Here is a 16361-nt window from a genome sequence, read left to right on the forward strand (position 1 = left end):
CGAGGATATGTTCGAGTGGTTAAGGAGACAGACATGAAATTTCCCTACAGCATTGAGGATATGTTTGAGTGGTTAAGGAGACATACTTGAAATCTGTTGGGCGACGAAGCTTTGAACCCTGTTGTCGACGTTTGATTTATTTTAGCTCGATCAAACCCACAATTCAATAAATTTTAAAACAATTTAACTTTTATTCGAATCTATCTATTGAGTTCAAAATTTTCCTATAGCATCGAGGTTGATATGTCCGAGTGGTTAAGGAGACAGACTTGAAATCTGTTGGGCTTTGCCCGCGTAGGTTCGAACCCTGCTGTCGACGTTTGATTTATTTTAGCTCGATCAAACCCACAGTTCAATAAATTTTAAAACAATTCAACTTTTATTCGAATCTATTTATTGAGTTCAAAAATTCCCTACAGCATTGAGGTCGATATGTCCGAGTGGTTAAGGAGACAGACTTGAAATCTGTTGGGGTTCGCTTGTGAAGGTTCGACAGTTGCTGTCGACGTTTGATTTATTTTAGCTCGATCAAACCCACAATTCAATTTAAAACAATTCAACTTTTATTCGAATCTATCTATCGACTTCAAAAATTCCCTACAACATCGTGGTCGATATGTCTGAGTGGTTAAAGAGACACACTTGAAATCTGTTTGGCTTTGCCCGCGCAGGTTTGAACCCTGTTGTCGTCGTTTGATTTATTTTAGCTCGATCAAACCCACCATTCAATAAATTTTAAAACAATTCAACTTTTATTCGAATCTATCTATTGACTTCAAAAATTCCTTATAGCATCAACAAACCCACCATTCAATAAATTTTAAAACAATTCAACTTTTATTCGAATCTATCTATTGACTTCAAAAATTCCTTATAGCATCAAGGTTGATATGTTCCAGTGGTTAAGGAGATAGACTTGAAATTTGTTGGGCTTTGCCTGCATAGGTTTGAACCTTGCTGTTGACTTTTGATTTATAAACCCACAATTCACCTTTTATTATGTTCGAATGGTTAAGGCTGCACAATTCACCTTTTATTATGTTCGAGTGGTTAAGGCTGTTCAAAAATTCCCTACAGCATGGAGGATATGTTCGAGTGGTTAAGGAGACAGACTTGAAATCTGGATTTATTTTAGCTCAACCAAATTCACAATTCAATAAATTTTAAAACAATTCAACTTTTATTCGAATCTATCTATTGACTTCAAAAATTCCCTATAACATCGAGGTTGATATGTAAGTGGTTAAGGAGACAAACTTGAAATTTGGTGGGCTTCTCCGCGTAGGTTCGAACCCTGTTGTCGACGTTTGATTTATTTTAGCTCGATCAAACCCACAATTCAATAAATTTTAAAATAATTCAATTTTTATTCGAATCTATCTATTGAGTTCAAAAATTCCCTACAACCAATCTGTCACGACCCGATTTTCGAGTCCCGTCCCTTTTTTTTTTTTTCGACACCCCTTTCTCCCCTTTTTTTTCAGGTACCACGAGAGCTGAGGTCAATATGTCCGAGTGGTTAAGGCGACACCCCTTTCTCCCTTTTTTTTTCAGGTACCACGAGAGCTGAGGTCAATATGTCCGAGTGGTTAAGGAGACACACTTGAAATCTGTTGGGCTTCGCCCGCACAAGTTTGATGTTTGGCTCAATCAAACGGACTTTGTATATGTTAAGGAAACAGACTTAAAATCTGGGCTTTGCATGGCCGAGTGGAGGGCTTTGTATGTCCGAGTGGAAATCTGGGCTTTGTATGTCCGAGTTGTTAAGTTGAAATTTGGGCTTTGTAGAATAGTCCGTTAAGGGGGTCCCTCTATGATCATAAAAATGAATAGAAAGGGATACTTGAATCCTTACCAACTTGATCGTGTCGATGATCATAGAAAGGGACCTACCTAAGGAAAAAAAAAGAAAATGGAGGATCCGTTGAATTTCAAGTAGTAAAATTAATTAATCAATTGGATATTCGGGAGATGCGTTATTTTTCAAAATTTTCAGCAATTCATGGAAAGCTAAATCGAGGAAAAACTTATGAATGGACCAGCTACAAGAAAAGACCTCATGATAGTCAATATGGGGGTCAAGCATACACAAATATTAAATCTCAATAACATATCTTACACTACAAATTTGGGTGTAATCTCGATAACATATCTTACACTACAAATTTGGGTGTAAAGCAAACACAAATATTAAATCTTCTAGAATTTAGGTTGAAAATGTTTTTAAGAATTCTTTAGTCAAAAGCTGAATCAGTTGAACTATACTTAAATTGATTAGTCTTTATCTTTATGTTTGCATTATAAATATATAATCTCGTAACGGGATATGCTTCAAATAAAAAAAAATAAAAAAATAGCTCTTCATTTATGTCTCAATAAGAATTGATATAGACGGTGTTGAACAAAATAAAATTTAGAGATCTATTAAACCGTTGTCACCATCGTTATATAAACTCTTTGTTTTGCACATCATCCCATCCATCATTGCAAGTAGTAGGCAGCGACGGAGAGCAACGAAGCGCCGATGAGAGAGCCGATTGCTGGAAGGCCGACAGTGGCGGCGCTGGTTGGTCCAGGTGCAGGAGCCGACGCCTCGTTCTGAGCCACGGCGGCGGTGACGGTTGCGGCAGCGAAGAGGACGGCGCAGGTGATCTTCTTCATCTCCATTGCGATTTTGCGNTATTTTAGCTCGATCAAACCCACAATTCAATAAATTTTAAAATAATTCAATTTTTATTCGAATCTATCTATTGAGTTCAAAAATTCCCTACAACCAATCTGTCACGACCCGATTTTCGAGTCCCGTCCCTTTTTTTTTTTTTTCACCCCTTTTTTTTCAGGTACCACGAGAGCTGAGGTCAATATGTCCGAGTGGTTAAGGCGACACCCCTTTCTCCCTTTTTTTTTCAGGTACCACGAGAGCTGAGGTCAATATGTCCGAGTGGTTAAGGAGACACACTTGAAATCTGTTGGGCTTCGCCCGCACAAGTTTGATGTTTGGCTCAATCAAACGGACTTTGTATATGTTAAGGAAACAGACTTAAAATCTGGGCTTTGCATGGCCGAGTGGAGGGCTTTGTATGTCCGAGTGGAAATCTGGGCTTTGTATGTCCGAGTTGTTAAGTTGAAATTTGGGCTTTGTAGAATAGTCCGTTAAGGGGGTCCCTCTATGATCATAAAAATGAATAGAAAGGGATACTTGAATCCTTACCAACTTGATCGTGTCGATGATCATAGAAAGGGACCTACCTAAGGAAAAAAAAAGAAAATGGAGGATCCGTTGAATTTCAAGTAGTAAAATTAATTAATCAATTGGATATTCGGGAGATGCGTTATTTTTCAAAATTTTCAGCAATTCATGGAAAGCTAAATCGAGGAAAAACTTATGAATGGACCAGCTACAAGAAAAGACCTCATGATAGTCAATATGGGGGTCAAGCATACACAAATATTAAATCTCAATAACATATCTTACACTACAAATTTGGGTGTAATCTCGATAACATATCTTACACTACAAATTTGGGTGTAAAGCAAACACAAATATTAAATCTTCTAGAATTTAGGTTGAAAATGTTTTTAAGAATTCTTTAGTCAAAAGCTGAATCAGTTGAACTATACTTAAATTGATTAGTCTTTATCTTTATGTTTGCATTATAAATATATAATCTCGTAACGGGATATGCTTCAAATAAAAAAAAATAAAAAAATAGCTCTTCATTTATGTCTCAATAAGAATTGATATAGACGGTGTTGAACAAAATAAAATTTAGAGATCTATTAAACCGTTGTCACCATCGTTATATAAACTCTTTGTTTTGCACATCATCCCATCCATCATTGCAAGTAGTAGGCAGCGACGGAGAGCAACGAAGCGCCGATGAGAGAGCCGATTGCTGGAAGGCCGACAGTGGCGGCGCTGGTTGGTCCAGGTGCAGGAGCCGACGCCTCGTTCTGAGCCACGGCGGCGGTGACGGTTGCGGCAGCGAAGAGGACGGCGCAGGTGATCTTCTTCATCTCCATTGCGATTTTGCGATTTGTTTTTTGTTTTCGGTTATGGATTTGTGTGGCGGTATCCGGTGAAGAACTCGAGAAGGATCACCGAGAAACACCGAGAAACACCGAGAAACGCCTTCGCTTTGGAAATTGCTGCCTGATGAAATGGAGATGGAATGAATGTGATTTATAGGTGCAAATCCCAGCAATTTTCGGTGGAAGGTACGTTTCTATGGTGCTTTGATCTTGAATTGCAAAGCTATATTTAGATGAACCTTCCTGATTTGCATCGAAATCGATTACGGCGATTCGTGGCCGGGAAATTAGGGCTGAATTTGATCGATTCTTTCGGAAATCATTTTTGTTTTATTTGTTATTTAAAAGAAAAAACAAATTCATTTTTTTTTTCAAATATATATATATATATATTCAACTTTAATTGTTTATATTTTTTTAATCCTTTTAAAATCAGACAGAAATCGTTTATCTACCCTTCATTAAACCCTTCATAGAAGTATTTTATTTTTTAAAAAGTCATAAATATTTTTTAAAATATTAATATAGTTCCTTTCTTTAAATATTTATATTAATAATTTTTAAAAAATTCATAAATATTTTTTAAACATGAATATTAATAGTTTTTTTTTTTTTTTAAGATTTCAAAAAAGTTTTAGGTATTACTGAAATTTTTTATAATTAAAAGTTATTTTTGAAACCCTTTTGAAATTAAGGAATATTTTTTAAATAAAATATTAACCATTACATCTGTATAATACTAATTATAAGTGTATTTATGATTTATTTTTTTTTAAGTTAAAGGATATTTTTAAACTTATAAAAATATTTAAAAATTTAAGAGTATTTTCTCGGCATATAGAAATTTCAGCTTAAAATGTCAGACATAATAATTACATATATGGTACTTCAAGTAATATAATAATAAAATTTAATACTAAATCCTCAAAAACATTTTTAAATTAAAAGTTATAAATAATTATTTTCCAATATTCCAATTTGGAAATAGGGTTTATGTACCTTAAACTAAATAATAATAATAATAAATTAAAAGTTAAGTAATAATAATAATGATTTAGTTTTAGAATAATAAAATTTAAGAGTATTTTCGAAAAAATTCAAAAATACCATTAATAATTTTTTTTCTAAAATATTTTAAAACTTTCAAATCAATTTTAAAATTATGGTGTTTCCTAAATACCCTTAAATTTTCAAAATTTTTATTAATATTCTTAATACTTTTAAAAAAAATTTAAACTTTTTTTTAAATTTTTTTTAAAAAATATCCTTATTATTAGTAACACGTTTAAAAAGTATTCGTATTTAAAAAATGTATATCATAAATATGATTTTTCATATTTTCATAAGAGAAAACTTATAGCGATAAAAAAAAAAAACAAAATAAATCTTAAAAAAAAAATAAAATTAAAATAGTAATTTAACGCCTCTTGGTAAATTGGAGATACTATTTAGGTTGACTTTAATATTACATAATTACAAGCATAGTACAAAATATATATATATATATATAATAATAATAATAAATTATTACCTTATATTATTTACACGCTCACCTTGTCGAAAACTAATAGAAAGAATGGAGCGTGTATTATATCATGGAGTACGTGTTTGTACCAAACATATTGAGAAATTATCTAATGTTCGTGACATCTAATATGCATGATGTCTCATAGTTTCAAATCTTCATACATGGTTACGATGCACATCATACATGACATTTCTTTCGCGGTTATCATACATGGTTCAACGATGTTTCATAAGCATAACTGAACATGGTACCATAACATACATGGCATTACATACCGAAAGTACATGCATAATAACATCAGAAAATGACACATAAATTGGTCATAGAGTATGTGTCATTCATACATCACTCAAGTCATCCAACCAAACTCGAAAGTGCTCTAATAATTAGTTTACTTACTTGGTTGACCTAAGTCAGAATCGCTTAAATATCATTGGTGTTAGCTTGATCTTGCTCCTTGAAATTCAACTCTACCTATGGAGTGCTACAAGTTCGTAACCGGACAATTTTTTAAAACTAATTCCCTAATGACATTAACTCATCAAACCAAAATGCTTAAAATTGCTAAGCATCAGGCATACTAGCCTTAAACACTCTTAAATATGTCAAAAATGACTCAAGAACGGCTAAAATGGTAAGATGACATCCAACAATTAGAGGCGGCTCGGGCACATGCACTGCACGTGAGAGAGAGGCGCGAGGGAAGTGGGGTCATAGCTTGGGTCGACGTGTGGGTCACTAGCGGGTTGGTGCATGAGCTAGAGGTCTACTAGGTCACATCTGGGTTATTGTCATAAATAGTAACTTTCAATTTTTAGGATCAATCTCATTTAGACGTGGTCTCGGGTTTATCCATGTATATTATCTTTACTCACGCGTCATAATTTTATTTATTTATTTATTCATTTTTGTTTTAATGAAAAATCTTCCATGATAATTTTAAGGAAAANAAAAAAAAAAAAAAAAAAAAAAAAAAGAAAAGAATATTGAAGGATCCCTTGTAGCGTAAAACTTTTTAATATTCTTTTTAATCATGCACCGTGGAAGAATGGTCCTTATTCTTCAGTTTTTAAAAAAAAAAAATCTTAAAAAATATTTACATAATTCATTTTTTATATTGAATTTTAAAAATATTTAATAAATTATATAAATATTTAATTATATGTCTAATAAATTCATAACATTAAAAAAAAAATCCAGATCTTTTAAACTTTAGATTATCCTAAAATATTGAATATATCCCTAATTTGTTCGGAGGGAGAGTAGAGTTTTTTTTGGTTTTTTCATTTCGTCTTTCCTTCTCGTTCACTCTCATTCATAAGTCGTCTCCCTTCTTTCAAAGACGGTAAAGGTTCAGGTTTAGGTGATTATCATACCGCCAGCCGCTTTACTTACCTTGTTCAATGAGGGACACAAGAAAGAATCTTGTCTTGCTTCAGTCTTTCAATTGGGATTTCATTCATTTACTCGGTGATTGAGCTTCTCCTTCTTTTCCTATTTATTCACTGTAAACTCTGTCTGTCTTCTGACTTCTTTCTTTGATTTACTCACTCTCCCGACTGTAAAGGTGAAACCCGAGTTTACGAGGGGCGAAGCCACGAGACCGATAGGGAGAGGGGAAGGGGCGAAGAGTTGTCAAAGAGTTGAACAATGGTTTTTTCGTGTTGTCAATTGAACAATGAAAATAAATGGCTAGTGCCTAATCGAATTGATCTGGTCTTTGTAGGAATAAGGTTCAAATCTACAGGTCTGTTAGGATGCCTCAGCTACTATTGCATGCACTTACAGACACTTATCACGATGACTTCTCTTAAATTCTCAAAACTTCTGTCGCTACATAACAGCAGGCAAACAGCTGATCAACTTTATAAATTTAAAATTTTATATAATATAATTTTACACTTTTAAATTTATATTTAGTAGATCGGTAAATTATTTTTTAAAAAAATCGAAATTAAATTTATAAAAATTAAGATTTTATAATATTGGTTTAGTGTGAACTCAGTTCCTAAGTTAAGTTTGTCACGGTCCTACATTTTTTACTACGTAACATTGTGATTTTGACACGCTCACGATCAGCTTGAATGGGAATTAAGCCCCATGTATATATTTTTCGCCCCGCTTTATGGCTTCGTCTGACATTAGGTGAGGTTTGTCTTCACCAATCGAACATCGTTTATGCGGAATTCAAACTTGTTCAATCACACACGCTGCCTGTGCGTGTATGTATGTTTAATGATCTGCGACACATCCGACTTGTCCCTAGACCAGACTAAGTTCAAAAACCAAATAGACATAATTATAGACCAAAGTGGGGAGTGGAAAGAAAAGGGGTGTTGTTGTAAATTATGAGTTTATAAAGGACTAAAGAAAAAGAGAGAGAGATACCCATTTTTCTCCCATTTCAAAGAAGACAGAAGAAAACGCGATTTGAGGGTGAGGTTCAGAGAATCGGTGCAGAGAGACAAAGAGAATTGATCGGGAATCAGAAAAAACGGAATTAGAAGCAAAAATCGAGTTGGTGTTCATCGTGTTCATCGTGTTCATTGATTTTGATCCATGGAGATTCCCAGGAAAGTAGCGAAGTTCAGATTCCACATTGTAGCAGCCCTAATCCTATCCCTAATTCTCTTCTCCCTCCTCCTCCTCGCCCCCAAATTCCTCTCCCTCCTCGCCTTCTTCTGGCCTCTCCTCCTCTCCACCGCCCTCTTCCTCCTCGCCGTCCTCCTCTTCACCAACACCTCCCTTCCTCTGCCCGATAAAGCCGCCGAAGGCCTCCTCAACTATGTCGCCGGCCACCCCGACCACCACCTCGACGCCGATTAATCACACGGTCATTACTCTACCGCTTTTCTACTCGATTCCGCCCTATTTCACGCCGATCTGAATGTCATCAACATGCTTCTCATTTCTACTGTTTTTTTCCCCTTTCTTTGGATCGATTACTGGTAGTGTGTAGATGAAATCGCTATGTGTTTCTTGTTTCTGCTGCTTATGAATTTCAGTTGTTGATCTCATGAATTTGAGCTTGAATCTGGAAATTTCTTTTTGGCTAAGATCGACTGAATCGAGTGGGAGAGTGAAAGGGGAAATTTTATCTGTTTTTTTTTTTTTTTTTTAATTTATTTNGAGTGAAAGGGGAAATTTTATTTTTTTTTTTTTTTTTTTTTAATTTATTTTTAAAAACTAAAACACGTGTTCGCTACTGATAGGTTGATTGTAAAGCATTTATAAATAAATATTGTATTTTATAAAGAATTTAAAAAGAAATTTATGAGTGTTTTATAATTTAATGTTCTTTTGGAGGTTATTATGTTGGGGTTTTTGTGGGGTCCAAAAACCATTCATTATTTAATGCACCGTTAATAAAATATGTAGATATTTAATTTTGCAAAAACAAAAATAATAAAATAAAAAATAAAATGTTTGAATTTTGTACCCAAAATTTTCAATTTCAATCGCTCATTTTTTTTTAGATTTTTTTTAGATGAACACGACTCTCCACAACTCATGGTTTTACTTTCGGCTTCCCAAAAAGTCTCGCTCCAATGGAGAGAGGGTGGGACGTTCATCATCCACCTACACTAACACCTCCACCTCCCGTCTTCGAGGAGGCTCGACTCCTTTTCTTTTGGAGTCCAATCTATTGACACGACTAAGTTTAAGACATGACTCTGATACCATGCTAGATGAACACGACTCTTCACAATTGTATGATATTGTCCACTTTGAGTATAAGCTCTCATGTTTTGCTTTAAGCTTCCTCAAAAGGCCTCACTCGAATAGAGAGAGTATTATTTGATTATAAACGTATGATCATTCCCTAAATTAGCGAGGGACTTTCATCGTCCACCAACTCCAACAATTTTAACTATAAATAATCTTATAAAATTCGATACAAATTTCATAATATAATTATAAATTCAAATTTTAACTTTATATTTTCATAAATTAAAGTTTTGATTATTTTAATATTCTAAAATTAAATTAAATAAAGAAAATTGTCAGGTTTAATGGTATTGAAATTCAAGTTATAAAAAATGTTCAAATTTAACCCTAAATATCTTATTTTTTAAGTACAAGATAAAATTAATAATAATTATTATTAAAAAAAAAAAGTTTATGTACGAAAAGGCATATAATTAGATGATAAGAAGAATATTATCATGGGGCTATAATAATGTTGCATTTATTATCTGTTATTATATTATTAAGATTATTTCTTTAATTTCGCCTAAATGTAAGGGAGAAATTTAAGAAAATAGGGTTTTTTTTTTTTTTTTTAATAATTATATCAATTTAAAACATTTGGAGAAAATAATTTTATTTATATAATTTTGAGGAAACGACTGAAAATAGCTATAAATCATTAACAAACAACATAAATTGCTTCATTTGTACGAGCTTAGAGTTTAATTGATAGACTTATTAGTTTTAGTTTTGATTGATACATCTCCAAAGTTCCAAACCAAAGCGGGTCTAGTAGTAATTTAGGCTAGGAGCCCTCCATCCACGTCAGAAAACAACAAATTCTCTTATAAGATCTCACATGGAGAAAAGAACGAAACTTTCCTAATAGGAACGTGGAACCTCTCCCTAGTAGACACGTTTTAAAATCGTAAGCCTGACGGCAATACATAACAGTCTAAAACGAACAATATTTGCTAACGATGGGTTTAGACTGTTACAAATGGTATTAGAGCTAAACATCGGCCGATGCGTCAGCAAGGACGTTGGCCCCCAAGAGAGGTGGATTGTGAGATCCCACGTCAATTGAAGAGGAGAACAAAACGTTACTTATAAGAGCGTGAAAACCTCTCCCTAGCATACGTGTTTTTGAAACCGTGAGACTGAAGTCGATATGTAACAGACCAAATCGGACAATACTATTAGCGGTATGCTTGGGTTGTTACAAAAGGTGAATGGCTCTTATCGGAGTAAGGCTAGATCCTCTTTACGTCAGACACATTTTAAAAACTGTAAGGCTAACGACGATATGTAACGGACTAAAGTGGACAGTATCTACTAGCAGTAGGCTTGGACTATTACATCTCTGGTGAGGTCTTTGAGAGCTAAATCAAGGAAGATCGGTCTTTGAACATGCAATGGGCATGACTTATTAGATGATGAAAGGATGATAAAAGTCCCACTTCGATAATTTAAGGAATGATCATGGGTTTATAAACAAAAAATACTCTCTATTGGTATCAGGCCTTTTGGGGAAGCCCAAAGCAAGACCATGAGAACTTATGCTCAAAGTGGACAATATCATACCATTACAAAGAGTCGCGTTCGTCTAACATTTACTACCCTAACTCAAAGTCATGTTGTCATGCTACCTAATGATAATGATCATAGGATAGTGCAAAAATGTATAAATATATATCCATCTCAATCGAGAGATGTGATACTACTCTAACTTAACTCGATCTTATAACTCTGTAGTGTAAGTTTTCTCGAACCGTCACTCAACTATTGCTATCTACGACGAACTGACCCTGTGACTAACACATTTCATGACATGGTTGAGAGTGAAATTTGATACTCCTACAAAATGGTTTTTTTTATCAAAACGGAAGAAAATGAGAAAAAAATCCCATCTGATCTGACATCTCTAATAATTACATAATCAATCAATCACGGAATCTTTCTATTTGAGTTTCCAAATGAGAATATTTGAAAGAGAAAAAAATCAGGACAAATTGAAGCTAAAGGTCAACTTAAGGAAGATAAACAGAGTACACAGCCCTCTCTTTATTCCCCATAACCCTTCAACAATCTCCATTGATCAGCTTCAATGGATCATTCCATAGCAGAAATGGTTCACTCCATAAACCGACACCCTTTTCTTTGCTTTTCATGTTCTTCTAAACCTAAACATTTTCACTTTGTTGCAGAGTTGTGTTCTTAGTGCAAGTGTTCAATGTGAAGCATGCACAGCAAAAGTCCAAGAGATTCTACAGAACATCTATGGTTTCTCTCTTTACCTCATTGTTCTTCATGTTCTTCATTGTTCTTCATTGTTCTTCATTGTTCTTCATTGTTTTTGATTCCCAGGTATTTACACCATCACAATGGATTCAGATGATGGGTCAGTCAGAATCTGTGGAAGAGTGAATCCAAGAACATTCCTGAAAGTGATTGAAAAGTCAGGCAAACATGCAGAGGTTAAAAGTATAAGATTTGACGGTGAAGCTGGAGATAGAAGATATTACCCTTATGGAGATGATCCCATTCATCATCCTTACCAGAATTCCCAAGAACAATCTCGCTGGTTTGACACAGCTTACCCCCACCAACCACCGCTTCCGCCGCAGCCATACCCTTGGCAGTTCATGCTGCCACAGCCACAGCCACAGCCACAGCCACAGCCACAGCCACAGCCACAGCCACAGCCGCAGCCTGTCCCATGGTCAATGATAGGGCCGGGCGGGCCACCTGGTAATCCAGCCCCTGAGGAACCCAGCCAAGATAATAACAACAATCAGAGATGTTGTACAATTATGTGAGAGAGTATGAATGGACACTACATTCATAGCTTCACTTCCTTGTTTTCTTGAAGAACACACCAAATTCTCCCTGTTTCTTTTACTAGATTATACTTGTTTTGCAAAGAAAAATCATGGACTCAGTAGAAAAGGGTGATTAATATACCATTATATGTAACTAGTTTTTTACAAGATGCACCAAAATCCCACCAAGATCAGTACATACAGCCAAACAAAGACACAGCTACTAATATCTCTGCATCTTAAACTAACATCACATCCATAAAGTAGCTATACAAACATCCAACATCAAAAGTTAGCTATTTTTTTCATTGGGGACTTTCATCAAACACCTGGTGGGCAAACTCAAAGTTGATCAGGCCACAAGAACGTGCCAATAGCGAATGCCCTTTTCTCCTCAAGGGTACCTTCAAAACGGAGTCCATATTGTTTCAGAAGCAAATCCAATTTACCTTCTTCCATTCTCTCATAATCCGCCTTCGTGTACCTGGGATAATGGAGAGGCATTTGAAACCCACTTTCAAAATTCAAACCTCCATAAAAACAATTTTCCGACTCCTTCACTTGCTCCACGTTCTTGATTCCTTCTCGCGCCTCGTTCCGATTGTGTTGTTGCTTCTCTGTAAGCCCTAGAACTTGAGTAAAAGCGGAATTCAGAATCCACTTCAACCCCATTTTCGAGGGAAGAATAAGGAGATGAAAGGTTTTTGTTGTTCTTTGTTCTTGTTTCACCTGGCTTGGCGGTGCAGAAAACAGAGCAATTCCAAGTATATATATAGGGCGTTGGATTGATGGGAATTCATGGAATTTTCTTGCGGAAAAAGGCAAACAATCGTTACCAATTGAGTGGGTTAAATGCCATTTGGTGCTAGAAGTTTCTTGGAGTGGGTATTGGAGAAGCCACGTTAGCCCATTGTTTTGTGCTACCTTATGAAACTATCCCATCGGCCCATTGATATACACACATATTTATTTCTGGTTTCAACCCTCATTATGCCACCCAAATGTTTCATGAATCTTCCAAAAAAAATATATATATATTAATATTGCCATTAAACCATTTTAAATTTCAACAACATCGGATTCGTTGTTTCGTAAATTAGCGTATTTGTTAAGGTGAGGGTGTTCGTAGTTAAGTTGACACGACTAGGATCGATTGTTAGATGAACACGACTCTCCACACAATAATATGATATTGTCCACTTTTAGTATAAACTCTGATGAGTCTGCTCTCGGCTTCCCCAAAAGTCCTAGCACACGTAGAGAGACTATTCTTTGATCATTCCCTAAATTAGCGGACGTGGTACTTTCATTATCCAACAAAGATATTTTTTAGACCAAATTCAATTATTGAATTTTTCGGGTTGGGTGGATTCAAATTGTTCGACTCATTTATTCAAAATTTTGTTTTTTTTTTTAAAAAAAAAAAATTAGTCACTAAAAAATCATTTATTTATTTTCAAACATTAATTTTTGCCACTTAAAATAGTTTTTTTTTTTAAAGGGTGGAAAAATATATAATTATAAAATTAAATAAAAGATTATATTCTAAAATTAATAATAGATTTAGGTCCATTCCATTTAATTTAATTAATTTGAGAAAATACTCGTAAAATTTTCATTTATTTGAACTTAATTAATCCCAAATTCTAGACCGACTTCAATTCACTGTTGCATGTATGGAGAAATTTCTAGACTTCCTCTTCATTTTCTCTCTCTCCAAAGTTTGGTCTCACATTAATAATAAATATTTTAGCGCGTTTTTTTTATTAATTTTTATATTTTTTAATATTTTTTAAAAGAATTTATCGACATTTTCATAAAAACGAGACTTCAATAATTTTTTCTACTAATATTAANTAAAAAAAAAAAAAAAAAAAAATCCTGCAAAATATTATTGTTTTAGAAATAATATTTTTACGAAAATAAAAAATCATTCAATTTAATATTATAATTATTTTTTCAAAGAAAAGGACAAAAGTTCGCCACGTGTCGTCTCTGCAGATATACACTTGTCATATATGGATTGGACGAGTAATAATCAGGCCCACGTCACCGGCCAAATTGTTTTGCCTATATTTTTTTTTAAATTTTAAATAGAGTGATTTAAAAGCTTAATTAATTATTTTGAGATCGAACACTTGTATGTAACTTAGTTTTGGGGCTCGAGTCGATCTTCTTTAATCTCAATATTAGAAATAGTTCACTTAATATCTGGTGAAGTAACTCTGATATGGAAATCACTACAAATGGAGTAAGATTCAGATTATCTTGTTGATTGAATATCTGAAGGCAAGAACATTTGTTTGAGATTCGAATCACTCCATAATCAAAATTGATTTTGTCGAGCTTGAATGATTCTACATGCAATCTAAACTACATAGAATTGGAAAGAAACTTAGTCATTGGCTAAAGGAAAACACAAATGTTTCTTTTACTACATTTTTTCAAGTTACTTGCAAATACAACATACATGGCTTTATATAGTCTCAAAATTAAACCATGAAAGACATTCCAAGAGTTCTAACATTCTTACAGTGACCTAAATAACTAAAAATATTCTTCAAATAACATTCTTACTTCATTCTTGTTCAATGTGGCATGAATTGAAAAATCTTTTGATAATTTCAACAGCATTTTCTTCGCATTTTTATTGAAATATGTGGTATGATTGATGTCTATTGGTTCATATCATCGTTCATATCAAACTCGAAGTTCAATTAACGTTTTAGTAACAGAATATTTTAATTTCATTACTATTAATATTTAGCGATAGAATATACAAACCCGTCTTTTAAGAACAAAATAAGCGGTATTAGTAAGAAGAAAAACAGTTTTATCATATTTGATTTACGGCGACACATGAGTGACAAATCTTTATCGATATCTAAATTTTTTTAGTAATATTTCTATTATTATTTATGACATTATAGTTACGTGGTAATGAAGCATTTTTCTTGTAGGGAAAGGTTTTAGGCCTAAAATGGAAGGAGGAGGAGGAAAAAGGAAAGTTGTGTGCATTTGATGTGCTTTGTTTTTGTTTGTTTGTTGTCTTTTTTTAGGAACCTTGATGTGTTTGTTTTGATGTTGAACATGAAGTTTAAGAATCTTGTTTTGTTCCGTTCTTTTTTGTGTTTTTGTTCGTGTATTTTTATAGGTATGATATTATACGTTTAATATAGACGTCTGAATAAGGCACGAAATCCTCGCTTAAACGAGGAATATGTGAGAGGGAGGGAAATTTTGTATGTTTATAGAGACATTTGAATAAGGCACGAAATCTTCATTTAAACCGGGAATAGGAGAAGGAGAGCGGAAATTTTTTCTGCTCATTAGCTAAACGAGACGGGGAACAACGATTATATTTTTTGTTTTTGTCCCTGCCCAGATTTTATATTGCTGTGCTTTAACATATATCAAAACTCGTGCTTCCAATGAACCCATGACCATACCTGAAGTTCTATACTTCAACAAACCCTTAGACCTCACTTGTAAGAAAAGGAAACACGAAATGTCGAGGAAAAAGGATGGAAGACGAACGGTTTTGTCTTGTTGGATATAAACGTCGGTGAAATAGAGATCTTAGATCTAGCAAACGATAGACGAGCAAACATGTAGAGGATTAATACGACCGTTGTTCTGGGAAGATGAGGGCGAGATCAACGAGTTTAGTATGGTTTCAGAATGTGTAATAACAACACCGACAAGGATGGGTTTAAGAAAAATGATAACGTCGGAAAATCTCATGTTTTTGTAAGTAGATAAGGTATTACAACGCCATGGAAGAGAAGACTAACGAGCCAAGAAACACCTGGATCCACACGAGTGTTCAAACGTTTTCCACTTCACAATCATTGTGATGGGCTGGGCTTTAGTTTTTAGCTCTTAGCCTCAAACTTGTAGCTTATTTGAGAGTCCAACATTGCCTTTGAGGCCCAAAATGCCCCCAACACCACCGCTATTTTTGTTCGAGCTCAACATAATTTAAACTCTTCATTTCTTCAGAAGATGTACTTTAATCATTTGAGTTATGTTCAAATTGATCCAAACAAATAAATGTTTTTGTAAATAATTTAAGCAAATATAGGATTTTTCTCAAAGAAACAATAAATACAATAGATGTCAACCAAACATATTTGACCAATTTGAACATATTTTAATTCGTCAATAAATAAATAAATATATATATATATATATATATATATATACACGGTTGACAATTTAAACATATTTCAACTCGTTAATATATATATATATATATATATATATATATATATATATATATATATATA

At 33.8% G+C, this 16361-nt stretch overlaps 2 protein-coding genes, 1 long non-coding RNA gene and 2 other non-coding genes across 5 annotated transcripts; 4 read left to right on the plus strand and 1 right to left on the minus strand.

The window, feature by feature from the left end:
• Positions 1-237: 237 nt before the first annotated feature.
• Positions 238-319, plus strand: TRNAS-UGA. Its single transcript has one exon. It is a non-coding gene; the product is annotated as a tRNA-Ser (tRNA).
• A 291-nt stretch (positions 320-610) lies between these two features.
• TRNAS-UGA lies at positions 611-692 on the plus strand. Its single transcript has one exon. It is a non-coding gene; the product is annotated as a tRNA-Ser (tRNA).
• A 3018-nt stretch (positions 693-3710) lies between these two features.
• On the plus strand, positions 3711-4351 carry LOC111810841. Its single transcript, XR_002817456.1, has 2 exons — positions 3711-4003; positions 4086-4351. It is a non-coding gene; the product is annotated as an uncharacterized LOC111810841 (long non-coding RNA).
• A 6415-nt stretch (positions 4352-10766) lies between these two features.
• On the plus strand, positions 10767-12330 carry LOC111810823 (circumsporozoite protein-like). Its single transcript, XM_023697629.1, has one exon. The coding sequence runs from the start codon at positions 11635-11637 to the stop codon at positions 12067-12069; it is 435 nt and encodes a 144-aa protein (XP_023553397.1). The 5' UTR covers positions 10767-11634; the 3' UTR covers positions 12070-12330.
• LOC111810825 lies at positions 12189-12858 on the minus strand. The gene has a single exon (XM_023697631.1). It carries the CDS (start codon positions 12742-12744, stop codon positions 12415-12417), a length of 330 nt encoding a protein of 109 aa, XP_023553399.1. The 5' UTR covers positions 12745-12858; the 3' UTR covers positions 12189-12414.
• Positions 12859-16361: the final 3503 nt, after the last annotated feature.

Source organism: Cucurbita pepo, chromosome LG14 (assembly GCF_002806865.2).
Source record: "Cucurbita pepo subsp. pepo cultivar mu-cu-16 chromosome LG14, ASM280686v2, whole genome shotgun sequence".
NCBI lineage: Eukaryota > Viridiplantae > Streptophyta > Magnoliopsida > Cucurbitales > Cucurbitaceae > Cucurbita > Cucurbita pepo.

Coding starts and splice junctions, on each gene's coding strand:
- LOC111810823 (XM_023697629.1), top strand. CDS start 11,635: ATGGATTCAGATGATGGGTCAGTCAGAATCTGTGGAAGAGTGAATCCA.
- LOC111810825 (XM_023697631.1), bottom strand. CDS start 12,744: ATGGGGTTGAAGTGGATTCTGAATTCCGCTTTTACTCAAGTTCTAGGG.